This window comes from Schistocerca gregaria, chromosome 11 (assembly GCF_023897955.1).
Source record: "Schistocerca gregaria isolate iqSchGreg1 chromosome 11, iqSchGreg1.2, whole genome shotgun sequence".
NCBI lineage: Eukaryota > Metazoa > Arthropoda > Insecta > Orthoptera > Acrididae > Schistocerca > Schistocerca gregaria.
Genome location: NC_064930.1, coordinates 81,305,935 through 81,333,903, shown reverse-complemented (window position 1 = coordinate 81,333,903; position 27,969 = coordinate 81,305,935). Strand labels below are relative to the sequence as shown.

Sequence of the window (27,969 nt, the reverse complement as noted above, 5' to 3'; positions counted from 1 at the left end):
TGGTAGGGTATGCATTAAAAGAATAATCATCTTTCATAGCCATCTGTTTTTATGTAATTCAAAATACGTTTTAATTAGTTTGAACTTTGACAGAAGAGCGGTTTATGTGCCATCGCCCTGCCTCTTATTGGCCAACCAAAGTATTTGCAAAGAGATCGACATTCTTGCATAAAGGTGTTAACACTACTACTCCACGTACTGCTGTGAGCCGAGGACCGGCTACCGCTCTGCCATCTCTTGGCGACGGCCCGCAACAGCTGTGCGTCCCACCGTCCCCGACCAGTAGCAACAGGCAGCTGGCAATCACATTTATTTCCAATTTTGACGTCTTGTCGGATAGTATCTGAAGTAAAGCTAATCTCAACAACTGTATATACTTTGTTCTGTAATGTCGTTTATATAAATGAACAAAGATTTACAACACTTCTCCGAACAATGTTTAATACTCGTTCTCACGGTTTGTTGCAAATGCTACATATAGTTTTCAGTACAGTCACGAGCCGTACGTGCCGCCACCGTATCCGGTTCCTGCCGCTGCTGCTTTTGCCGACCGCCGCCGCCGCCGCCGCCGCCGCTCCCTGCCCGTCTTTCGTTCTGTCGTCTCTGCTTACGTCTTACCCTTCCTCTTCGTCAGTCTCTTGTCCTTGTCCTTTAACTGTCCCCTGTTATTTTTCCTCTTTTCCCCTCTCCCACTTATCCTCTCACCATGACAACCCCCACAACTACCGCCACTACCACTGCAATCGTGTACACGTCCCCCTCACTTGCTGCCACCACCATCACGTGGTGTGCTCAATCACCGCCTCCCCCATATATTCCCCCCCTCCTCACTCTTCCCACCCCCGCTCCTTTTGTTGCTCCCTCCCCTGTTCCTACCCCCCATGCCTCACGTGACCCATTCCCTCCCCTCCCACATGTAACTCATGCCACCCCCGCCAGGGTTGTTGCCCGTCGGGCCACCACCCACGCCACACCATCATCATCGTCATCACCATCACCATCACCATCGCCCTCGCCATCGCCAGTGCCAACCACTGCCACTGCATCTTCTGTGGCGCCAGCTCCAGCTCCAGCGCCAGCACCAGCACCACCACCAGTGCCTGCACCGCCGGTGGGACCTGCCATCTCCCGCCATCTCCCGGTCGTCCCCATCCCCCACACCTCTTCCCATCCCTCTCCCGCTGTGAAACGTCCCAGCGGCACCCCAGCCTCTTCTGCTCCCAAGAAGTCGCAGAATCTCCCCCCTCCAACCCCCCAGGATGCCATGGATACCACCTCACCTGCCCTATCTACTCCCTCCTCTACCTCCCCCTCCTACAGGTACCTCCTTTCTCACCCTGATCCCTCTCTCCTGGAGGCCCGCAATCTTACCCTTCTCCTCCGCCAGCACTTCCCCGGAGCCCCGATCTCCCTTCTCACCCCCCGTCGGGACTCCGTCCTGATCACATCCCCCAGCCCCACCCTCCACTCCGACATCCTCTCCCGCATTCCCCTCACCCGGTTTGGTCCCCATGCCTCCCTTGCCCCTGCTCCCTCCCCCTCCTCATCCCGACAACCCCAGCCGCCCCGTCGCCCACCGACCCTCACTGCCGTGATCACTCGGCTTAGCCCGATGATCACGGAGGAGGAGGTGTTGGCGGAGCTGAAGGCCCATCCCTATCTAGAGGTTCGAGCTGTCCGCCGGATTCACAATCCAGCCGGCCCCACCCGCCTCATGCGGGTGTTCTCCGAGCATGCTCCCTCCATAGACCTCCTCCTCAAGGAGGGTGCCCTCCTTTTCAACCACCGTTATAAGGTCGACCCCTCCCGCTCCCCTCCACAGTCCATCCGCTGCCAGAGGTGCTTGCGCTATAATGCACATCCTACATCTGAGTGCCGCGAGGCCCCCGTCTGCCCGCACTGCAAAGAAGCACACTTCCTCCGGCAGTGCCCCAACCTTCAGTCCCCCCCCTCCTGTAACACCTGTAACCTCCAACACCCAACCTACTCCCAAAAGTGCAAGGCCTGACCCCCTCCCTCCGCTCCTGAACTCACTGTCCCTGTCCGCCCCTTGGATGCCCCCACCCCTCCCGGCAATTCCCTCCGTCCCCCCCCCACAGCTGAGGACATCATCCGCTTTGTAACCGTTGTCCTTCAGAACATCCACCCCTTTCAGCGCCCCCACACCCTCCAGCAGATATCCCTTGCCGCCCGTTCCGTCTTCCAGCTCAACACTTACGCCACCTACTCCCATAACCAGGCCCATTTTACCTTCTCCCGTCTCGACACCCTTGTCTAAATTCCCACTATGGTGCGACAGCAACATATCCTGTTTAACAACATCCGTTCCCTTCCTGTCAACAAGAATCTCCTTATGCATACCCTCACCACCCACCGCGTGGATGCCTTCCTCCTAAACGAAACATTTCTCCAGCCCCACCATACTGTCCATACCTCGCCCTACCTCCTTCACCACTCTGACAACCCCCTCCCGATAGCGCGTGGCGGAGTTGCCATTGGCCACCATCGCCAGATCCCTGTTCGGCTCCAACCCCTCCTTCCCAACCCCACGGAACACCTGATCCTTAGTCTATTCTTCCCCGGCCTCACCGTTACCTGCGCCATCATCTATGTCCGCCCCTCTGCCCCTATTCCTTTTGACTTCCTTTCCCACATCGACCGTACCTTCTCCTCCTACGTGATTGCCGCAGATCTCAATATCCATAGTCGCTCTGCCACCCAGTTACGGCGGTGGCATCGGTTCCTCGCCACCATCCAAGGAGATGTCCTTCCTCTTCCCCAACACACCCGCCCTGAATCCAATACCACACCCGATGTCGTCCTAGCCTCCCCCAACCTCCTTGGCCGCATAGCGGTGGACGTCCTCGACCCTATTGGCAGTGACCATCTCCCTGTCCTCCTTACCATATCAGACGGTCGTCGCCCCCGTCCCGATCCTCGCCTTGACCCTCCCCCCAAGTATGTCCATGATTACTCCCGTGCCGACTGGAATGCATACCGGGATACCCTTACTACCCGAGTCGATAGCCACCCCCTCACCTACCACCGCCCACATGACATAACCCATGCCGCATCCTTTCTCCAGCAGACCTTGTCTGAGGCCGTGGAGGCCCACATCCCTACCGTCGCCATCCACCCGCACCGTCCCACTTTACCCCCACAGGCCGTCCTCCTCCTTCGAGAAACCCGTCGTCTCTACCGTGCCTTCCTCCTCACGCGTGACCGGGACACACTACAACGCCACCGGCAACTCCAGAGACACATCCGGAACTTGCTCGCGGCTAAGAAACGCCGGGACTGGCGACAGACATGCACCCGTCTTAATGCTACCCTACCTATTAACTCGTCCAAATACTGGTCAGCCTTCCGCCGCCTTACTGGATCAAAACCCCCCCCTTACTATCCTCTCCTTCATAATGACAATCCCTTTCCTGACAACCTTAGTAAGGCCAACCATTTTGCCTCCTACCTCACCGATGTCTTTACCATCCCTGACGATCCCCAGTTCGATTATTCCCTCTTCCCCGATGTCCGCGATCGAACTGACACCTCTATCCCTCCACTAGCTCCTGGCTTCCAGTACTTGGACAACATTACACACACTGAACTCAATAACCCTATAACTACTCAAGACATCATCGATATACTCCGCACCAAACGCAACACTGCTCCTGGTCACGACCGTGTTACTTACCGTCACCTCCGTGAAGCTCCCGCCCCCTTCCTCACCACCCTGGCCAGGCTGTACAATGTGGTCTTGTCCACCGGCTTCTACCCCGGCCTGTGGAAAACCTCCCAGATCCTGATGTTCCTCAAACCCGATAAACCACCTTCCGCTGTCTCCTCCTACCGTCCTATAAGCCTTACCTCGGTCTTCAGCAAGGTCCTGGAATCCATTCTAACCCGCCGCATCCACCAGCATCTCCACCGGCACCGCTTCCTTCCCTCCACCCAATGTGGCTTTCGACCATCCTTCTCTGCCGATGACCTTCTCCTTCACCTCACTCACCTCCTCTCCGAACAACTCAACTCCCGTCGCTCCGCCATATTCCTCTCCCTTGACCTTGAACGCGCCTATGACCGTGTGTGGCATTCTGGTCTCCTCTTCAAGCTCCAAACCTTTGCTCTTCCTATTAACTACGTCCGTCTGATCGCCTCCTTCATTTCCCACCGCCCTTCCTATGTCACTATCCACAACACTGATTCCTACACCTTCTACCCCTCTGCCGGTGTGCCCCAAGGTTCCGTCCTTTCCCCTCTTCTTTACCTTCTTTATACGGCGGACATGCCTCCACCTGCACCCCCCTTCACCTTCTCCAGTACGCCGATGACACCGCCTTCCTTGCCCTTGCCCCCACCCTGCAACGCTCCCAACACCTTCTCCAATCCCATCTGGACCGGTTCACCTCTTGGTGTAACCAGTGGTTGCTCCAGGTCAATCCTTCCAAGACCCAGGCAATCATCGTAGGCAAAACCACCCCTTCCTTCCGTCTCCTTGATTTCTATCTTACCATTTATGGCCGTCCTATTAACCTCACACCCACCCTCAAGTACCTTGGCGTCACCCTTGACCGTCGCCTCTCCTGGACCCCTCATCTCCGGACAATCCAAGCCAAGGCACGCTCCCGACTCCACCTCCTGAAGATCCTTTCTGGCCGCACATGGGGTCTGGACCCCTCCACCGTCCTCCACACCTATAAATCTCTCATCCGCCCTATCCTCTGTTATGCCCATCCCGCCTGGATCTCTGCCCCGCCTACCTTTTACAAATCCCTTCAAATCCTTGAACGGCATGCACTCCGCCTCGCCTATCGCATCCGCCTCCCTTCCCCCACGCGGCTCCTCTATGACCTCATCCCCTTCCCACACCTCCTCCTCTTCCTCCAACGGATACGGATCCTCTACACCTCCCGCAAGCTTGATCCTCCCCACCCGCTTGTCTCTTCCATCCTCTCCCACCCCAACCCACTGCCGCGCCTGTACTCCTGTATCCCACCTGCTCTCCATCTTCACACTCTCCACACCCTCTCCCAAGGTGGCTTCCGCCGACTCCCCCTCCCGGATGATGCCCTCCTCCCCTCCATCTACCCCTCCTACCAACTTTGAGCCTTGCCTTCCCCTCTCCTCTCCTTTTCCTGTGGGCACCCTCTCTCCCTTCTCTCCCTCCCTCTCTCCCTCCTTCCATCCTTACCTCCCCTCCCCCTCTCCCTGGGCTTCCACCCCCCTCTTTTCGTTTTCTCCCCTCCTCCTCCCTGGCATCCTATCTCCCCCTCCCTCCTTCCCTCCCCCTGTTTTTTCCCTTGGCAGGCCCCCAGCTTTTCGGTGTGGACAGTGCCCCTGCAAGCGCCGAAGCCCATCTCCGCAGTGTCCGTGTCTTTTGTCCCGTCTGTGCCTCGAGTGTTTCTTCGTTTTCTGCTCCACCGTTCACCTGTGCTAGTGTTCTCTGTTCCGTGCTGTGCTGCCCGTTTTTTTTAAAACTGAAACAGTGCTGCGTCGGTGAACGACTTCAATTCTTTTTATTCTCTGTTGTCTTCTGATTTTTGTCCTCCATGTCTGTGTTTTGAGATTATGTCTTCCTGTTTTTATCTCTTGTATGTTTCTTGTGGCCGAAGAGCGGCATATTAGGCCGCTGCCGGCCTACCTTTGTAGGTATAAAATGACAATAAAGGAAAAAAAAAAAGAGCTGTACGTGTCACACCGACCAAAGTTAATAAAAAAGGAATTTTTGGCAGGCCCGGATTTTTTTTGACTAGTGGTGTCATAGAATAAACTACAGAATTCTCTTGCACACTGCCCTCACGAAGCAACTGTGAGGCCATCGTTGCTGCGAACCAGCGTCAGTGCAAGAGTTTTTACTTCTTTCCCGAAAGTGTAACGGTGTGTCATTTACGAAGAAATGGTGCCGCTCTTTATCATTTACTAGGAAACTGTGTCGTTGCCATATGCTAAGGTGCAAAATGCATGTTAAGCTAGTTGCAATACACCGTGACTTCCTTCTATTCTGCTGGAGGTCGTATGCAAACTTTTACTACTTGCGAAGAAAAACGTTGCGACAGAAACAGACACTATGGCCTGTAAATGGCACTAACAGAATTACTGTGACGGTGATATCTACACTAAAATTTCGTAGATAAGATGTCGTAATTATTCTGGTGATCGTAAGTTTAATTACTTCGACAAAAAATTGATTCAGAGACATAAATGACTCATTCACACAGAGAAAGTAAAATTACGTTCTACGATAATTTTTTTAAAAATCTTCAAATATTTACCGAAAAATGCGAAAAAAGAATGTAATAGACATACAAATAATAATAAATAAAATATAATAACATAAAATAAATAATAGAAATTCAACAGGAAAAACGAATATAAAATAAAAATATCGGCACTCGATATAGGCGTTTCGATATACATATATTGATATGTAGGTAGGTAGTTAGTGTTTAACGTCCCGTCGGCAAAAAGGTCATTAGAGACGGAGCGCAAGCTCGGGTTAGGGAAGGATTGGGAAGAAAATCGGCCGTGCCCTTACAAAGGAACCATCCCGGCATTTGCCTGAAACGATTTAGGGAAATCACGGAAAACCTAAATCAGGATAGTTGGAGACGGGACTGAACCGTCGACCTCCCAAATGCGAGTCCAGTGTGCTAACCACTGCACCACATGTCGAAGTTAAATGTCACGTTGTTGAAAATCAATATATTTTAGAAAAGATATCGATATTTTAGGAACAGCTCTACATTTTATGGCCGCGCTGCCTTACCGTTCGACAGCTAGAGCGATACTAGCGCCCCGAGGGGTGAGAAAGCAGTCACAATCGTCTTAAGGATAGTGTTTTGTTATTAGTTATTTTCTACTTAATTCAGGAAACAGCTGTTACATTTTTGCGTTCCGTGTAGTAGGAAGTTATCAAGAGACATGAAGTATCATGAAATACATGTGAAAACAGCCGAACCACACTGGTTCAATGATGTAAGCTATAACTAATTCATTAAGAAATTCTTCCGAATACGTGTATTTCCAGCGTACTCCACTGAAAGAAAGAGAATGTAAACGCATATGTCATGCATAAGTAGCATATATTTCTGTTGTTATCGCCGTGGGCGCTTTCCAATACACTAGTATTTTTGTAAATGTAATTACTTTTGCTTCAAAAGTGCACATGTTGAAGATTCTTACCGTTCGCGGTCCAGGTTTAGTAAACAATTCTTGAAGTGAATTTTTCTGTGTCGTGAAACTGTTTTATTACTTCTGATGTTTTCCCACATGCTACAGTTGTGGGGGCTCATTTGTTACGTTAAATAATGTAGGTATTACATTCCTTATAGGTCTCCTACGTTCCACATTTACTGATATGGCTGAAAACGTAGCGAATAAAACTCTGCTTTGTTGGGTAGATATAAGACATATCTCTGCAGAAGGTCAGGTCTTCTGGAGTTTACTAGCACATTCTTGTTACAGGAGAATCGTAAATAAACTGCCCTGTAATGTAGCGCTTCATACCGCCGAGGGTGCTTACAACAGAAACTCCCAATGGCACCCCCATCAGATTTCGTGGCTCAGTGGATAGCCCGTCTAAAAATGAACACAGATCGAGCGTGGAAACAGGAAGAAACTATTCTGAACTGTGAAAAAAAAAATACAAACAGCGAATGGACAAGTGATTGGCCTGAATAGCCACGGTGTTGTGGTTAAGTGGTCATGGTGTTGGACTATCAAGTAAATGGGTCATGTGCAAAACTCCCTAGTGCCATTTACTTTTGTTTCTTTTTTTCACAACATTATGAACTGTCCGTCCCGTCAATGTTTCTTCTCTTTCTGTTGGCTAAGCAGTTGTCATAGTATACTTTGGTTATAGAATATGAGTCATGTGGTAAGAATACGTTACCGTCGCAAGTAAACGTGATGAATAGTGAAAGCGGTTGAGATACCACACACACGCCTCACATAAATGAAAACAACAAATAAACGTGTGTGAACTACATTACAACAAAGGAGTGAAAACTTCCAACATGGAACGCAACTTAAAAAGACGTTAAAACGTATGTTTTGACAGAGCACAGAGAAACAGTGTGACTGTGAAACTGTTGCGTTCATTTGTTGCAGCTTATGTGACAAATTATTATCAGCATTTCCTTGGAAGTGATGACATTCATACGAACACCTACACCGAGCAAGGAGGCATATCTCACTCACTCATCAGGCGTACGAATTAGGTGCGTCGATAAGAGGTTCTTGCCACATGACACACGTACTGTCACAAATGCCGTGCGTGACACACCAGACGTTTTTTCTGATCGAGGATTCGGCTGACTTGTCGCCTTGTCGTCAAACGTTTGCGGTTCCCATTTGAAAGACAAATCCTTTCCGCTTTTAATCGAGTAGTTGTGCGGAATCAACTGTCAATATAGGTCCCGTTCTTACACCCTGTTGTTGCAAACGGATGTTACTCCACGACACAGACACAAATTTGAATATAGCGAACAAAGAAGAAACAAGTTGGCACGAGGTGGGTTTGAACACGACACTCCCATCACCGTGATGCTACTATTTGTTTTACGTTATTGTTCACTACATTTTTTCGGGGCGGATGTCCCATGACACTCGTTCAGTTTTATCACAGAGGGCACTTAACCCTCTCCCCAAACACGCTGAGCTACCATGCCCGCTCTTGACCACAACGCCGTTGTTACCCTAAAAGCTCTAAAGAAACTGGTATGGACATGAGTATTCAAATACAGGGACATGTAAACAGGCAAAATAGGGCAATACGCTTAGCAACGCACATGTAAGACAAGCGTCTGGCGCAGTTGTTAGATCGGTTACTGCTGGTGCAACGGCAATGGTAAGGTTTAAGTGAGTTTGAACGTGGTGTTACAGTCGGCGCACGAGCGATTGGACGCAGCATCTCCGAGGTAGCGATGAAGTGGAGATTGTCCCGTACGACCATTTTACAAGTGTACCGTGAATGTCAGGAATCCGGTAAAACATCAAATCTCCGACATCGCTGCGGCCGGAAAAACATCCTGCGAGAAAGGGACCTACGACGATTCAAGGGAATCGTTCAAGGTGACAAAAGTGCAACCCTTCCGCAAATTGCTGCAGATATCAGTGCTGGGCCGTCAACAAGGTTCAGCGTGTGAACCATTCAACGAAACATCACCGATATGCGCTTTCGGAGACGAAGGCCTGCTTGCGTACCCTCGATGAAGGCACAACACGAAGCTTTATTCCTCGCCTGGGACCGTCAACACCGACACTGAACTATTGATGACTGGAAACACGTCGCTGATCGGGATGAGACTCGTTTCAAATTGTATCGAGCGGATGGACGTGTGTGGGTATGGAGACAACCTCATCAAACCATGGACCCTGTATGTCAGCAGGGGACTGCTCAAGCTGGTGGAAGCTCTGGAATGGTGTGGGACGTATGCACTTGGAGTGATATGGGATCTAGATACGACTCTGACAGGTGACACGTACGTAAGCATCCTGTCTGATCGCCTGCATCCATTAATGTCCATTGTGCATTCCGACTCACTTGGGCAATTCCAGCAGGACAATGCGACACCCCATACAAAGTGGGTTCAGGAACGCTCTTCTGAGTTTAATCTCTTCCGCTGGTCACCACACTCCCCAGATGCCAACATTACTTCGCATACCTGGTACCAGTTTCTTTGGCTCTTCAGTGTAGTTACAAGTAGTTCGAGCTTTCATTGTCCATAGACTATTTGTTCAATTATTAAAGAAATCAATAAAAATGTATCGACTTTTATGTGAATTTCAAATGTACTCTAAATGTAAATATACTGTAAATAATCGGGAGTTCAGTTTTGAAAGGGGAAAAAAACGTAAGTTTTAACAAGTTGAAGATGATGAAAAGAGCGTACACGATATCCATTTCGCCAAAGATAGCGCTGTAGCTCGCAGTGAGCTTTGTAGTATTGATCTCACTGGTAGCCTGTCACTGTCATTCATCTGTCTCGATTGTCGTTGGGAAGGAATAGAAGTTCTGATGATATCAGCAAATGTTTTGCATGCCTGGTCTGCGTCTAAATCTGGGAGGAATCTTCTAGACGTGAAAGTGATGCTCTCGCCATGTAAAGTCCACCTACTCTACGTGTGGGTTCTTCTGCTTTGTCACAATGCATGGCATGTTGCGAGTCTTAATGGAGGAAAGGAGGTGGTAAGTACATTGCGAATTCTCAAAGTCCGATTGTCAACGTAACTGTTTCGTCTTACGTACCCAAACACCTGAAACGTACGTGCGTAAACGTGAAATTCATGTTTAAGATCGGGGAACTGTGACGATTATATAGTGCAATACTGAGTCTGCCATTTCGCTCGGAATTAATCAAGATCTACAAACTGTAATAAGAAATCAAGTCGTTTCTCCATGGAGTAACTGATTATGTCGACATCTATCGAGACTTAGTGTAGTTTGGCGATTTGTATTAGAGAATAAGCTCTTTCTTTCATTCATACCGTTTGTCGTGGTGTCATTACAACCACAGTCTAATAAATTACGACATTCATTACGGTGGAAATTTTTACCATCTTGACAGCTGGTGTAATACTAGCGCCACAAGCGACGAGAAATCGACCACAAAAGTAAAGTTCGTCGGCTTTGACCAATGATGTCATATTTTAGTCATCGATATTTATTTAGTTTCGAATCATAGGTAATAAATGGGTTACCTTCAATGTCGAAACGTATTTAGAAGTCGTTCACTGAGGCCGAGCAGTTCTAGGCGCTTCAGTCCGGAACCGGGGAGCTGCTACTGCCGCAGGTTCGAATCCTGCCTCGGGCGTGGTCCATTGATAGTGACAGGCCCAAATATCTCACGAAATAAGTATCAAACGAAAAACTACTGAGAACGAAACTTGTCTAGCTTGAAGGGGGAAACCAGATGGCGCTATGGTTGGCCCACTAGATGGCGCTGCCATAGGTCAAACGCATGCCAACTGCGTTCTTTTTAAAAATAGGAACTACCAATTTTTTATTACATATTCGTGTAATACGCAAAGAAATATTTATTTATTTATTAGGATGCTAGTACTTCATCGGCTTCGCTAGTACGAGTATCGCATTCTTCAATTGGACTATGTAAGTCACCTAATGTACGAGGTGCATTCAAGTTCTAAGGCCTCCGATCTTTTTTCTAATTAACTACTCACCCGAAATCGATGAAACTGTCGTTACTTCTCGACGTAATTGCCCTGCTGACGAACACATTTTTCACAACGCTGACGCCATGATTCCATGGCAGCGGCGAAGCCTTCTTTAAGGGTCTGTTTTGACCACTGGAAAATCTCTGAGGCAATAGCAGCACGGCTGGTGAATGTGTGGCCACGGAGAGTGTCTTTGATTGTTGGAAAAAGCCAGAAGTCACTAGGAGCCAGGTCAGGTGAGAAGGGAGCACGAGGAATCACTTCAAAGTTGTTATCACGAAGAAACTGTTGTGTAACGTTAGCTCGATGTGCGGGTGCGTTGTCTTGGTGAAACAGCACACATGCAGCCCTTCCTGGACGTTTTTGTTGCAGTGCAGGAAGGAATTTGTTCTTCAAAACATTTTCGTGGGGTGAACCTGTTACCGTAGTGCCCTTTGGAACGCAATGGGTAAAGATTACGCCCTCGTTGTCTCAGAACATGGACACCATCAATTTTTCAGCACTGGCACTTACCCGAAATTTTTTTAGTGGCGGTGAATCTATGTGCTTCCATTGAGCTGACTGGCATTTTGTTTCTGGATTGAAAAATGGCATCCACGTCTCATCCATTGTCACAACCGACGAAAAGAAAGTCCCATTCGTGCTGTCGTTGCGCGTCAACATTGCTCGGCAACGTGCCACACGGGCAGCTGTGTGGTCGTCCGTCAGCATTCGTGGCACCCACCTGGATGACACTTTTCTCATTTTCAGGTAGTCATGCAGGATTGTGGGCACAGAACCCCCACAAATGCCAACTCTGGAGGCGATCTGTTCAACAGTCATTCGGCGATCCCCCAAAATAATTCCCTCCACTTTGTCGATCATGTCGTCAGACCAGCTTGTGCGAGCCCGAGGTTGTTTCAGTTAGTTGTCACACGATGTTCTGCCTTTATTAAACTCCGCACCCACAAACGCACTTTCGAGACATCCATAACTCCATCACCACACGTCTCCTTCAATTGTCGATTAATTTCAATTGGTTTCACACCAGGCAAATTCAGAAAACGAATGACTGCGCGCTGTTCAAGTAAGGAAAACGTCGCCATTTTAAGTATTTAAAACAGTTCTCATTCTTGCCGCTGGTGGTAAAATTCCATCTTTCTTACGTGCTGGAATCTCTGGACGTATTGGCAATGAACGCGGCCTCATTTTAAAACAATGCGCATGTTTCTGTCTCTTTCCAGTCCGGAGAAAAAGAATCGGCCTTAGAACTTGAATGCACCTCGTACAGGATACAAATTGTATCTTCGTCCCTTTTTTAGGGTTCGCTAGTACTAATATCCTTTTTTTCAATTGACACTAGAATCAGCGAAGGTGAAAAAAACTGATAACCTTAAAATTCGTATGTATATCAACATAGGCCCCATGCCAATATTGTAAGTAGGCTGTTTAGGTTTTTTAATTGGTAACGCCACCGCCACTTAGCGCTCTGTATGAAAATCACTGGCTGTGCCATGTGCAGTCTGTGGCTGGTTTGCATTGTTGTCTGCCATTGCAGTGTTGGGCAGCTGCTGATGGATGCTAACAGCGCATAGCGTTGCGCAGTTGGAGGTGAGCCGCCAGCAGTGGTGGACGTGGGGAGAAAGATGGCGGAGTTTTGAAATTTGTAAGACTGGATGTCATGAACTGCTATATATATTATGACTTATAAGGTAAATACATTTTTTGTTCTCTATTAGAATCTTTCATTTGCTAACTATCCCCATCAGTAGTTAGTGACTTCCGTAGTTTGAATCTTTTAGTTAGCTGGCAGTAGTGGCGCTCGCTGTATTGCAGTAGTTCGAGTAACGAAGATTTTTGGTGACGTAAGCGATTTGTGAAACGTATAGGTTAATGTTAGTCAGGGCCATTCTTTTGTAGAGATTTTTGAAAGTCAACCTGCATTGCGCTAAAAATATTGTGTGTCAGTTTAAGCACAGTCGTGTATAATTTTTCTAAGGGGACGTTTCATATGTCGACCCTTAGCCGAGAATACCTCACTGGAATCTTCAGATTTTTTTTCTTGTAGTTTGTGTGGTTAGGGTAGCCTTTGTTTATTGCTAACGCGTAAATGTAGAGAGAATTTCCTCTGTAGTTGTAGTTTTTCATTGCTGTACAGTAAAACAGTGGTGGCATGCATGTAGATTTGCACCAAGTATTTTGCAGCTGTACTTGCAATTAACTAGATATTATTTTTAGTGCTACGTTAATGTGTTCTCTTATTTTTTCCTCTTCAAATTGTGCTTTTCTGTGTTATTGTGTGAATTATTGTGACAATAATGGCGTGTGAGAAACGTAATACTAGGCTCCAAAGTAAACTGAGAAATGACAGTGAAGACGAAAGCAGTGTGTTAGCGCCACCATGTAATGAATTATCTAATATTCAAAGTAGTAATTTGGTAATTGTGCATAGGGAAATGGAGCGGGCTGCAAATAATGGTGTAGGCAGTGAAACAATTAGTGAACAGGGAAGCATTATCGATCGATCGGTCGGCAACAGCTCGCCTCAGGATTCCGAAATGACAGGACACAATCTTGCAAATACTGTAGATTCAGGTTTTGCGTCCTCACCGTTTTCTCAAATAAGTCGAGACACATTTTCTGTTTTTCAAACTGCGAATATTGCCGGTTCAAATGCATTGCCGAGTAGCACTGAGGAACATGTTTCAGACACCAGTGCATTGTTATTACAATTAATGCAACAAATGGGACAAAAGCTTCAAAAGTTAGACCCAATGGAACAAAATCTTCAAAAGTTAGACACAACGCTTGAACAAAATCAGAAACAAATGGGGCAAAATCTTCAGAAGTTAGACACAATGGAACAAAACCAGAGACAAACACAGCAAAAGCTTCAAAAGTTAGACACCACACTTGAACAAACACGTGAAGATTTAACTAGTGAGTTACATAACATTGAATCGAAATGTCAAAAAGTCTGTAATGACGTCTAAACACAAATTTGTGAGCATTTTCAACCTATTTCTTCGCGGCATGAAAATGTATTACAGAATCACGAAGCATCCATAAAAGAACTGCAAACTATTGTTAATGAAAATCATGAAACTTGCAAGATAAAATTGACTCAGTTGCATCTACCGATTCGGTTACGCAACTAGCAAAAACTCAGGAACACTTAAAGGACACAGTAGATACGATTTCAACAAAAATGGACACTCTGAAACTTGGTTCAGAAAAACACACAGAGGAAATAATTTCACTATCGGATAAAGTAGCCGATCTTTCGGATCAGTTCACTAACTTATCTACAAAGGTAGATGATGATCTGAATGACACAAAACCTGTAGCCTTCACTGACACTGTCGAGTATGAACAAATTAGAAAATTCAAACAGAATCAAAATCACATCAACACACAGTACAAAAGAGAAATGTAGGAAGTACAAGATCAGTTGGCTTACGTAATACAAATTACATATTTCAGAGGACACTCGCACTCCAATACGGGAAGAGGGACATAGAAAGACAGAACAACCACAAAATAATAACATAGGACACTTCGGAAATTATGAAAGAAATTGGCAAGGCGCATTGAATTTTGAGATAAAACCGCCGAAACGATGTGACAATGACCGACATGCGACTTGCCGACATGATGATTTTGACTATAAGCTGTTCATTACTACACGTAAATTCAAAACATTTAAGAATTCTGGCAACGACATTCATCCACAAGCGTGGCTCCATCAATTCTCTCATTTTTTTCCTCCCAACTGGTCATTGGAGCACAGATTAGAATTTATGTGTGGCTACTTGAGAATGAACCAGCTGTAAGAATGCGATCGGTCATTCACGATTGTCACAGTGAAGGAGAATTTTATCATGCCTTCCTCTCAGCATATTGGTCTCAAGTTACACAAGACCGAGTAAAACATAGCATCATAATGATGAAACATTTCAAACAATCTGAATTTTCCAGTCTTCTCACATATTTCGAAGACATGTTACATAAGAATCAGTATCTTTCAAACCCATACAGCCCCTCAGAACTCATCCGCATTTGCTTAATCAAATTGCCTGAACATTTACGACATATTATTTTGGCAGGACGTTGCAAAGAGGACATTGAAGCTTTTCAGTGACTGTTACAAGAATTGGAAATATACACTGACAGTCGTGGGATGCGAATACAGGAAAACAATCACTACAGGTCACATCCGTCGCAATTCCCTCGATGGCAGAAACAATAACTGGACACGACAAGGCCATTCTCACAACACAAATCGTGACCAAAACGGACACCACCCATATGACAACCACTGGCAGGTAATAGTTACAGAGAAAGATCGCATTTCCGTAGTAATGAATATCACAGAGACAATCAGAGAAACAGACAATACGGGAACCAAAATAATTATTATCAAGGGAGACGGAATAACTTCAGACGCAACGGTCCAGCGCGCAGTTACGATTCAGGGAGAAATTCTCCACCACGTGACCGACAAGAAATTAATTACAGAAATTACAGACATGACGACAGACGATATGATCGTAACGACAGAGCTGAATTGCATCAGAACTGGCGGGATTCAAACAGAGCAGGGCCCTCTCGGCTAGGTGAATTTGTAGAAGTTAGGTCTCCTAATCCCAACAACGACGCGCGTCAATAAAGAAACAGACAATGACTCGCACCGCAGGCAGCCGCGTGCGCCGGCTGGCTCAGAGAAAAATAACATAAGCTAACCTTGAGTAAAATTCCAGTGTTCCTTACCGACGTAACCACATGATACTTGCTTTTCAGTTGACAGTCTGCATACTAGGAAGAGTAAAGGTTTACACCACATTTTAAATGTAAAACCGATTATTAAGAGATAATCTGCTTTTTAACTTTGTCTTTGCCATAAAACATTTCACTTCACTTTTCTAGTATGCTTTGTCACACTGAGAAACTTAACACGCAACAATATTTTAAAGTTAACTATCCAGTCAAGAACCAAGAGAACTTATTTAAACAGAAATTACGAATGCATTGTTATAGTGAACAGACGACACAGTGTTATTTGTACGTTCTTGCTTGTTAGTTGCATGATTACGTAACGACTATGAGGCTTACATACTTAGAACATATACTGTTAATGAGATTTTAATGCAACATTTTGGTTCAGTTGAAAAGACATTCTTTATTTGAAGTACTTTCTGTGACATTAAAGATGACTTAGTATTTGGTTCATTTGACAGCTACACGATTATATCACGACGCTACTAATGTGTAACAATTTACATTGTGCTTTTGCGGTGTATCTGTTTTATATCTGCACAGTTTTTCTTAATTCTTCTGGAAAGGAAAACATGTTTTAGTAGTAATTTTGTGGTATAGCTACAATGAGACAGCCTTTTCTGTAGCACAACAATACGTTAGAGCACAGTACTTTCTTCATCACGGCAATAAGCGTAATAACTAAGATATCTATACGCAAAGCATTTTACTTTTGTTTATCATGAGGTAAGTACATTGACTTCTGCAGAACTTAGCTTTCGGAGGACGATAACTACGACACTTCCACAGAGATTATCTTACAACAAGACGCACAGTTTAGCGGTGCAGTACACCTATTTGAGTGATAAATTTTGTACTTAAACATTTATTTTTAAAGATTTTTGGATTACAATGATACAAAAGTTTTCTGTGATACATTTCATTCCATTCTGTAATCTGCAACACCTGAGGATATAATTACATTAATCCTCAGGGGGGTAGACGCCTACTTTGTGTACCATGTGTCTGGCAAGCACAAGGAGCCCTAGCTAATACAGTATTTGCTTATTCAACTTTACACATCGGTACCATATTTCTCTAACACACAAATTACACAGCTATCTGATCATTTAACTGAGAGAGACAAATATTTATTATACTACATCAGTGACATATTTACGTAATAATTACAGTTGGATAACTTCACACTTACGAAATTGTATTTTGTCTGTACTTTGTGAACTGTTCATACTTTTTCGGTACCATTGTGATACTATGAGAGCTTTGAATGACATATTTGTATGGGATCATGATTTTTAAAGTACGTTTGAGGTAGATGACACTTTTGACCTGAGCAGAGAATTTTTTTAGGTTTTGAAATTATTGGAAGAAGCTACAACGATTTCGAGATTTAACTGAGGTGTTATGATATTATTACGATGACGATGTGAATTATGCTGCTGAGGTATGTTTAAGCTGATGCTATATGAGTTATTTGGTTATGCTACGTATCTGTTATGATGAAATATTGAAAAAGTGTCGACGAATATGTATATGTGTAATAAGGTAAGGAATAATGAGTAGTGGTTAGGGACTCTGGTTTGTGAAAAAGGATGTTGGAAACCAAGAATCGTACTTTAAGAGTTATGAAATGTGTGTAAATGCGTAATGTATCAATGCTGATGAAAATTTTTTGGACTGTTATATTTATAGGATTTTGTTTCTACACATTTGTAACGCAAATTCTCAACCTGTGAAATTTTTTTATATGAGACTGTCACTAGCGGAAACTGTGCCGTAAATATTTCAGTAAGAAAGGTTAGTGACCTTGACGTAATGCGTTTTGGGCGCGGAGCTGAGAGGTAGTCGCCTGACAAAAGAAAGCCATTAGGTGAAAAAAAAGGCCATTATCCTCGCTATTGACATTCCTTTGTAGAAAGCATCGTAAATACGACACCCTCAAACTTGAAAACATGATTACGCTCTAGAGTACTTAATTTATGATATTTACTGAAATGAAATGATGAGAAACGTTTCATGTCTATTGTCTTGCTAGTTGGAAGATTGTTTACTGCATTACGAAATGCCTTATGGCTAGCAAATGACGTTTCACGCCTTGCTTTGCCTATTTTGTTTAATATCTTGTTTCTGGCTGCACTGCAGCATTGGTTACAATAAAATTTAATGAATGTGCTAATATAGATATTTTATGCCTACAGATTCAGTAAATAATAACTTTATGATGTACTTAAAAAAACGAAGGAGCACAAAAAGACTTCCCTTCACAGGAACTGCATACATAATTTTCTTTTCAAGTACTTGGCAATTTTTATGGTAGAATAACTTCTTGTGGTGCATCACTTTAGTGACATAGATATTAATATGTTCATAGACATTTCCCTTTTCTGCATTGTTGTCTTCACAGTAATATTTTTTCTGCTTGAGCTTTGTCATGTTTAGTTATAAGCTATTGCATTTGCTGCTGCTGTGTGCCAGGCATAATGTTACTGAATTTCACTTTGTATTACTCTGTTAAGCCAGTTTTACTACTGATTTATTTTTCTTGTTGCTGCTCATTGCTTTATATTAGTTGTAATGTTGCATTTGCTAAGTCCTATATTGCTGCCTTTTTTCTGCCAATTTGCATTTTTTTGTCATTGCTGTTTGTGTTAATTGGTTTATGCTGCTGCATTGCCCCTTAGTTTAGCATCTGAGATCAGTAGGTTTAAGTTAGCTTAAGAGGGGGTAGACTATATACGAAACTAACTATGATGAATTGAAAGAAAAGCATTGAGAAACTATAAGAAAATGGTTTGGCCAAAAAAGTAATGTACAGTGGAGAAAAATTATTTTTGAAAGAGGATGTGAACAAAATGCAGAAAGCATGCTTGGTTAGGAATTTTTTTGGCTGGAGCGAATGTGGAAATAAGAGGGACGATCTATGGAATGAAGTTTTGGGTTGCACTGCAGTGCCAAATGTTACACTGAAAACAAACCCTGTCCTTTCCTTTTGTGTTATCCCACTATGTGTTTGTGTACCCTTGTGTATTTATTTTCTTCCTGTCTCTGTGTACTGTTTCATAGAATTTTCTCTCTTCTAATATTAAGCTACATTCACTATGATGAGAAATACTGTTATCCTCAAATATAATTTGCGTTAATAACATGTTATTTACTTCGTAAAGATGTTTACACATGATTTATTCTGTTTTGTTCTAATGCTCATGTGTGAAGTTGAGGTTTCAAAAGTTATTCTCATCTTTTATATATGTATTTATGTCATAATTTTTGTAACACTGATGTGTATGAAATTTCGATTCTTTTGTAAAGCCTGTATTACTGCAAATGTTACCTGCTCTATTATGTTCTTTACTGATATATTTTGTACCTTTGTTATTGTATTCTTATGTTATAAAATTCTAATTGACACCAGTTCATCAAATTAAGTAACTTGTAAATTACATTTCACTGCACACATTTCTGTTGGTCACAGTATATAGACAATATGTGAGAAGTAGGGACTGATAGTGTTTGCACATGTGTTAATAATTGAACAAGGGACTGGATAACAGCACTGCTGGTTCTAATGACATTTCAAACAAATTCTTTGTGAGTGGACAAGTGGTGGTTTATGGACTTGCTATATTGTCCACAAGACTCTTCGATGGTGGTGGTGCACCTGCACAGTCGCAACAGATGGCTGCTGGCTATCTCTACAAGGACTGAAGTGGGTCTACACCTTTGATGACTTACCAATACAATTTTTTCTACAAGGACTGCAGTGGGTCTGCACCTCTGGTGGCCCAACAATACCGTAATCTCTACCAGGACTACAATGGGTCTACTCTGTGTTGACCTACCTACCAATATTCTTCAAAACTTCGACTGACTCTGCACTGGGTTTGGTCTGTTGTGGCCCATTACCTGTCTGCATGTCAAGAGTCAGCACTGTCTTTCCATTGGAAGGACAACAGTACTTCTTCAAGACTGCATGGAAATCCACTACTTCCATGTGCATTCTCTTTTAATACTAAGACTTTGAGAAAAACACTGCAATTTTACTTTGATGAATGATCAGGACTGTCTTTATGGACTGTGAGAAAATTTTAGCTTTTGACCAACATTGTATCGATAAGTGTGTTCATTTCATTTCTTTGTTATTGTAATTATGAAAAAAAATTTCAAATCTGTATTGGCCACTGCCCAAAACAATTTGTAAAATTTTTGTGGTGAGCATGGGGGCTATGTAAGTAGGTTGTATAGGTTATTTTTATTGGTAACGCCGCCGCCACGTAGCGCTCTATATGAAAATCACTGGCTGTGTCGTGTGCAGTCTGTGGCTGGTTTGCATTGTTGTCTGCCATTGTAGTGTTGGTGTTGGGCAGCGGCACCTGGATGCTAACAGCACGTAGCGTTGCGCAGTTGGAGGTGAGCCACCAGCAGTGGTGGATGTGGGGAGAGAGATGGAATTTTGAAATTTGTAAGACTGGATGTCATGAATTGCTATATATATGAGTATTAAGGTAAATACATTGTTTGTTCTCTATTAGAATCTTTCATTTGCTAACTATCCCTATCAGTAGTTAGTGACTTCTGTAGTTTGAATCTTTTAGTTACCTGGCAGTAGTGGCGCTCGCTGTATTGCAGTAGTTCGAGTAACGAAGATTTTTGATGAGGTAAGTGAGTTGTGAAAGGTATAGGTTAATGTTAGTCAGGGCCATTCTTTTGTAGGGATTATTGAAAGTCAGATTGCGTTGCGCTAAAAATATTGTGTGTCAGTTTAAGCACAGTCGTGTATAATTTTTCTAAAAGGGACGTTTCAATATAACATATATCGCTTTATACTAGGGCTTTCTACCATAAGAAAAAGCTATATTCGACACATCACGTTCGAAATATGGATGTACATGATACAAGTCCCTGATCTGTTGCTTCTGTACTTATATCTTTTGTTTCTCAACATTCGTCTATGCTTTTAAATCTTTGCAATGCAAGACGTGTGGTAACGTGTGACATCATTGATCAAAGCCGACGGGTTGTATCCCATTCTTCAGTATTCTCACACTTTTTCATTTTCGCTGCTGTTAAATGATCTCTCCTACTGTGTGCTCATAGCCTTTTCAGTTAAGCATTTTACAGCTAATGTTCACTACACTCCGTTTGACGTAAGAATAAACCTGTTGTAAACAAACAAATGCGACGATTGATCAGAAACCGTATCACTCGTAGACTGGTATTGTTATGCTCTTCGAAGTACCCTACTGGCCATTATAACTGCTACACCAAGAAGCAACGCAGATGATAAACGGGTATTCATTGGATAAATATATTATAATAGAACTGACATGTGATTACATTTTCACGCAAATTGGGTGCATAGATCCTGAGAAATCAGTACCCAGAACAACCACCTCTGGCCATAATAAAGGCCTTGACACGCCTCGGCATAGAGTCAAACAGAGCTCAGATGGCGTGAACAGGTACAGCTGCCCATGCAGCTTCAATATGATACCACAGTTCATCAAGAGTAGTGACTGGTGTATTGTGATGAGACAATTGCTCGGCCACCATTGACCAGACGTTTTCAGTTGATGAGAGATCTGGAGAATGTGCTGGCTTGGGCAGCAATCTAAACGTTTTCTGTATCCAGAAAGGCCCGTACAGGACCTGACCTGCAACATGCGGTCGTGCATTATCCTCCTGAAATGTTGGGTTTCATAGGGATTGAATGAAAGGTAGAGCCACGGGTCGCAACGCATCTGAAATGTAACTTCCGCTGTTCAAAGAGCCGTCAATGCGAACAAGAGGTGACTGAGGCGTGTAACCAAAGGCACCCCATACCATTACGCCAGGTGATACGCCAGTATGGCGATGAATACACGCTTCCAATGTGCGTTCACCGCGATGTCACCAAACACGGACGCGACCATCATGATGCTGTAAACAGCACCTGGATTCATCCGGAAAAATGACATTTTGCCATTCGTACACCCAGTTTCGTCGCAGGCGCTCCTGTCTGATGCAGCGTCAAGGGTAACCGCAGCCACGGTCTCCGAGCTGATAGTCCATGCTGCTGCAAACGTCGTCGAACTGTTCGTGCAGATGGTTGTTGTCTTGCAAACGTCCCCATCTGTTGACTCAGGGATTGAGACGTGGCTGCTCGATCCGTTACAGCGATGCGGATAAGATGCCTGTCATGTCGACTGCTAGTGATACCAGGCCGTTGGGATCCAGCACGGCGTTCCGTATTACCCTCCTGAACCCACCGATTCCATATTCTGCTAACAGTCATTGGATCTCGACCAACGCGACCAGCAACGTCGCGATGCGATAAACCGCAATCGCGATAGGCTACAATCCGACCTTTATCAAAGTCGGAAACGTGATGGTACGCATTTCTCCTCCTTACACGAGCCATCACAACAACGGTTCACCAGGTAACGCCGGTCAACTGCAGTTTGTGTACGAGAAATCGGTTGCAAGCTTTCCTCATCCCAGCACGTTGTAGTTGTCGCCACAGGCGCCAACGTTGTGTGAATGCTCTGAATAGCTAATCGTTTGCATATCACAGCATCTTCTTCCTGTCGGTTAAATTTCGCTTCTCTACCACGTCATCTTCGTGGTGTAGCAATTTTAATGGCCAGTAGTGTAGGTACTATTCCTGTATTATTAACATAAGATACATAAGAAATGTATTGTTGCTAAGTTACGTTAAATGAAACTTTAAGATATTCAAATGTAGTAACAGCCATCAACGTTTTTATTAATCACCCTTCAGCTACGTAGTTTTCATTTCAAAAATCGTGTGAATTTACAGCTTTTGCAATGCTGTGCTGTGATTGTCGCGTTGTTAATGAGCAGTAAGAAAATGGCTGAGGCTGCTTCCTGTTCCGTAGAGGCCGGCCGGAGTGACCGAGCGGTTCTAGACGCTACAGTCTGGAACCGCGCGACCACTACAGTCGCAGGTTCGAATCCTGCCTCGGGCATGGATGTATGTGATGTCCTTAGGTTAGTTAGGTTTAAGTAGTTCTAAGTTCTAGGGGACTGATGACATACCAGATGTTGAGTCCCATAGTGCTCAGAGCCATTTGAACCATTTCTTTTCTTGTTAGTTATCAGGCCAAATCCAGCAGGTTGGCTCCAGGTCAGTTCTCCTGTAAAAATGCAGCATTTGTATGATGTGCTCGATGCTGTGAAACTGATAGTTTTTCATGTTTCTACGGTACTTATCTACCTCTTGGTGTAAAACGATGGAAATAATCCAAATAAAGAGTATTTGGTTCTTCATTTTTGCGTTAAAAATTAAGTTGTTATGTTTTCTTACATCAACTTTTATGAACAGTCTTTCATAAAAAATCGATAGTTAAGAATTTGTATTTGAAATGGAAACAGGAATTTCGCGTCCAATATGTAATTAGAAACAAGAAGTCGAGCATTATTCATAGAAAATGATGATAAGTATTATAATTACGAGAACTAAGTATTTCAAATTGAAAGAGAGAAAAAAAACGCACCTGAAATCTTATGTGATTGATATTCCTGTACGCTATCAAATACACTATACGTTCAATGTTAGGATCGTTGCAACTAAACTTTATACAGCCCTGGTAAAACTTTAAAGCCTATTATCTATGTAAATTTGTGAAAAAATTAAGAACAACCTGTATCTCGGCACTTTCTAACCGTGTTACACACACGTGTTTCACTGCGGAACAGGAAGCAGCCTCAGCCATTTTCATACTGCCCGTTAACAGTGCAACAATCAGACCACAACGATATTTGAGTTTGCTTATACCAGGTTTATTCTTATGTTGAACGGATTGTAGTAAAAATTTGTTTGGGGACGACAGACAGCGTTTTCTGTTCTCCGTTTTGGGCATTACGGGTCAGTGATAGCTGTTCAGCGTGACTTTGGTACAGGGTACGGTGTGGTTCCTCCTACAACACAGAGCATTAGGCGACGGCACGAACAGCTGGATTGTGTAAAGGCAAATCCCCGAGTGTCTGACACAGACGTCGAACGCATCCGCCATAGTTTCACGAGGAGTCCGCGGAAATCCGTTCGCCGTGCAGCTCGACAGCTCAACATGCCGTCGAGGCTTACACACGATACCGAACAACATTCAGCTACTGCAAGCTCTTCTTTACGGTGACAACAACGTGCGGATTCTGTAATGACGTTCTTGGCAAGTTGGAGGCTGACAGTTTTCATCCACACTTAGTATCTACTGACGAGGTAACATTCCATTTAATTGGAAAGGTAAAATGGAAATGAGCGTATGGCATTGTTGGCAGGGAGGCCCCAGCCGGGGAAATTCGGCCGCCGAGAGCGGGTCTTACTGCAGTCGACGCCACACTGGGCGACTTGTGTGCCGGAGATGAGCCTGCAATGACGATGAGGACAATACAACTCCCAGTCCACGAGCGCAGAAAATCTCCAACCCGGCCAGGAATCGAACCTGGGCCCTCTCGATGGGAGGCAAGCACGTTACCACCCACCTAAGCAGGAGGACAATGGAAAGGCGAACCGTCATTACGTGAGAATATGAATCAACTGAGACATAGGATAATAACAGCTGTGCTAGCTGTAACTCAAGACAAGCTCGCTGCAGTGTGGTAACAATCTGAATACAACATTGACACATGCCGTGCATCTCAAAAGGGGCATATTAAATGCCTATGAAAAGTTATGAAAGGGTTTCCTGTTCACTGTTTAGGTTTATTAGTTTCAGAAATCTGCCAAATGGAATTATTCTTTTTGAGGCACACTCTATTTTGTTATTCTATTTTGAAACGAAATCATTCATAAGAATGAGTGACATCCCTTTTTTTTCCAGAATTACAAAAATTACTCCAGGGATGGGAGGCTTTTTTCCAAATTTGAAAAACTGCGTTGCGAGGTGCATGGTCATACACTTACTACATGATTGTTTTTATTATGGAGACTCCAGTTTATGACTTTATTACAAGAGAACCAGTAAGCTGGCCTATCGTAAAATGAGTTATACCAATGTTTTCCTTATTATATTCCGCGTTAGGATGTATGGAAAAATTTGATTTTCAAAGTTTAAGATATATATTTTATTTTAGATTGTCATAAAGATTGTCTGGCACTCGACGTCTTCGCTACTAACTGCTTACTGCAAAACTATATAACTAGAAAGATACACACATCAAAAAAAGTTTGGCGTCAACCTGATTCCCAGAACTCCTGAAGATAGCTGTTGACTGTGGATATTGTATTACAGACACAGTCCCTTTGACTGTTCAGAGATGTCAGTAAACCCGCCGAAAGATGTAACCAACCATGCGTGAGCAGCGCCTGTTAGAGGGAAGGGGTCCGACAGCCGATCAGTTCCACTCAATCCACTAGGATGGAGGTACAGAGCTTGTGTTGTCTGTACTTCAACCATACCTAGATGGTTAATGCCGCGGCTAGATCGCATCCACATTTTTACTTTGTGCCAGGTAGAGCTCACAACAGGGGAAGTGTCCAGGCATCTCAGAGTGAACCAGGCGATGTGGCTCTCACATGGAGGAGATACAGAGAGAGAGGAACTGTCGATGACATGCCTCGCTCAGGCCGACCGAGGGCTACTACTGCAGTGGATGCCCGCTGCGTACGGATTATGACTCGGAGGAATCCTGACAGCAACGCCAGCATGTTGAACAATGACTTTCGTTCAGCCTTAGGACGTCGTGTTACGATTCAAACTGTGCGCAATATGCTGCATGATGCCCTACTTCATTCCCAACGTCCATGGCGAGGTCCCACTTTGCAACCACGACACCGTGCAGCGCGGTACAGATGGGCCCAACAACATGCCGAATGGACCGCTCGGGATTGGCATCACATTCTCTTCACCGATGAGTGTAGCATATGTCTTACAATCTTCGGAGACGTGTTTGGAGGCAACCTGGTCAGGCTAAATGCCTTAGACACACTGTACAGCGGGTGCAGCAAGGTGGAGTTTCGCCGCTGTTTTGGGGTGGCATTATGTGGGATGCTGTAACGGCTGCACAATACATGAATGCCATCCTCCGATCGGCAGTGCAACCATTCGTCTTCATGGACGACAATTCGCTGCCCCATCGTACACATCTTGTGAATGATTTCCTTCAGAATGAGGACATCGCTCGACTAGAGTGGCCAGCATGTTTTCCAGACATGAACCCAATCGCACATGCTGGGATGGATTGAAAAGCGCTGTTAATGGAGTAGGTGACCCATCAACCATTCTGAGGGATCAACGCCGGATCGCCGTTGAGAAGTGGGAGAATCTGGGCCAACAGTGCCTTGATGAACTTGTGGGTAGTATGCCACGACGAATACAGGCATACAAGAGGACGTGATACTGGGTATTAGAGGTACTGTTGCGTACAGCAATCTGGACCATCACTTTTGAAGGTCTCGCTGTATGGTGGTGCAACATGCAATGTGTGGTTTTCATGAGCAATAAAAAGGGCGGAAATGATGTTTATGTTGATCTCTATTCCAATTTTCAGTATAGGTTGCGGAAGTCTCGGAACCGAGGTGGTGCCAAAGTGTTTTTGAAGTGTGTATTTGTCCGATGTTAAAGACATTTTAATACGTTATATTCTCATATATTGCCAGTGGAAATGTAATTTTAGTAAAGTGACTTTTTCTCAGCCAAGGATAAACACATAACAGAAACCATGGGTTTGTTTTCAAGGTCTCTTTCGTAGTTGGCAGAAGCTACAACCACTGTGACCATGCAATGTGATATGAATTTTATAAAGAGCGCTGTATAAGTCTGGTGCTGTTGCGTGCTGGACCGCTGTAAATGGGAATAACAGTGGGCGCTGTGGCGGCATCAGGTGTTGTGTTGTGTCACAGGGGAACTCTCTTCCAACAGCGCAGGGTTCGTGGCCTGTGCAAGCTGTTAATCGCGAGGTCCAGTACGCACAGAACTACTCTTAAATATCACTCTTTATACCATCCCTATCACACTGTATGGTCGCAGTGGTTATAGCGTCTCACAACCACAAAAGAGATCTTCTAAACGAACCCATGCTTTCTGTTGTGTTTGTCCTGGACTGAGAAAAAGTTACTTTAGTAAAATAATATGAACTTTTTTTATTGAGATACTGCAAAATTCTGTAACTTGAGGTTTCCCCTGCGAATATGTGTGTCCATAACATATTAAAATTTCATTAACATCAAGCAAATACATTTCAGGCGATAAATAGTTCTGAAGTGAGAAGTTGATAGGGAAGACGCTGAAAGCTGGAATCTTTACAATTTAAAATAAAAAATATATAATGAACTTTAAAACTAAATTGCTTTTGCACCTTACCGACATCGCTCTGTCTTTAGACGTCCATTTTGACCTTCACAGATTGGGACAAATTTTCTAGGATCCTTAGTAACACCACCCAGCAACATCTCCACTTGACCACGCCTGCTAATCTGGTTAGTGCTGTTGATTACGTAACCAGAGAAATCCAAAAGGCGTTGAAGGCCTCTACTTGCATTGTCCCAAGGGCCTTAACCCCCACTAGGTGGCTTGCCTTCCTTCTTGCCAAACAGAGGACCCGTCATTATTCTGCACCTGCTCCTCAGCAGCAGCTACTCTTTCTACTCTCTCTAAATGTTCAATGTGCCTGTTGACATTTTCTCTAGTTATGGAAATGATTCTCTTCTGCCCGTACGAAGGCAGCTCACCTGCTAGTCTCATTATCATTACTTCCGGATTCATCTTTTCTGTGGAAGGTGACAGCCGTGAAACCCACTATAAATAGGGAACCCTGTTATGGAGTCATGACGTGGAGCAAACATTTTACCATTCCTGAACTTTTTTAAAATATCGTTATGTTTGTTGCTTGATCAGTACTTGTTAAGCAATGCAGTTTTAAATTTAGAAAGAGTGTTTCATCGTATCATTACGTGAGCCTACCACCACAAAGCACCTCAGACAAATGACTTCTTACGAAAGAAATTTTCTCTCGTTCCGACCACGCACTAGGTAAAACATCCGCAAAATTAGCGATAGACACGAGCAGACCAAAGATTCAAATCAATACGAGAGATCCACGAGA

The 27,969-nt window shown here is 44.3% G+C and overlaps 1 protein-coding gene across 1 annotated transcript in view; it reads left to right on the top strand.

The window, feature by feature from the left end:
* Window positions 1-9,981: 9,981 nt before the first annotated feature.
* The window catches only part of LOC126295326 (uncharacterized), a 1,177,740-nt gene continuing 1,159,752 nt past the window's right edge, over window positions 9,982-27,969 (top strand). The window contains exon 1 of the mRNA XM_049987791.1: window positions 9,982-10,189. Within this exon, the coding sequence (XP_049843748.1) occupies window positions 10,019-10,189 (171 nt within the window). The 5' untranslated portion in view covers window positions 9,982-10,018. The remainder of the gene's footprint in view (window positions 10,190-27,969) is intronic.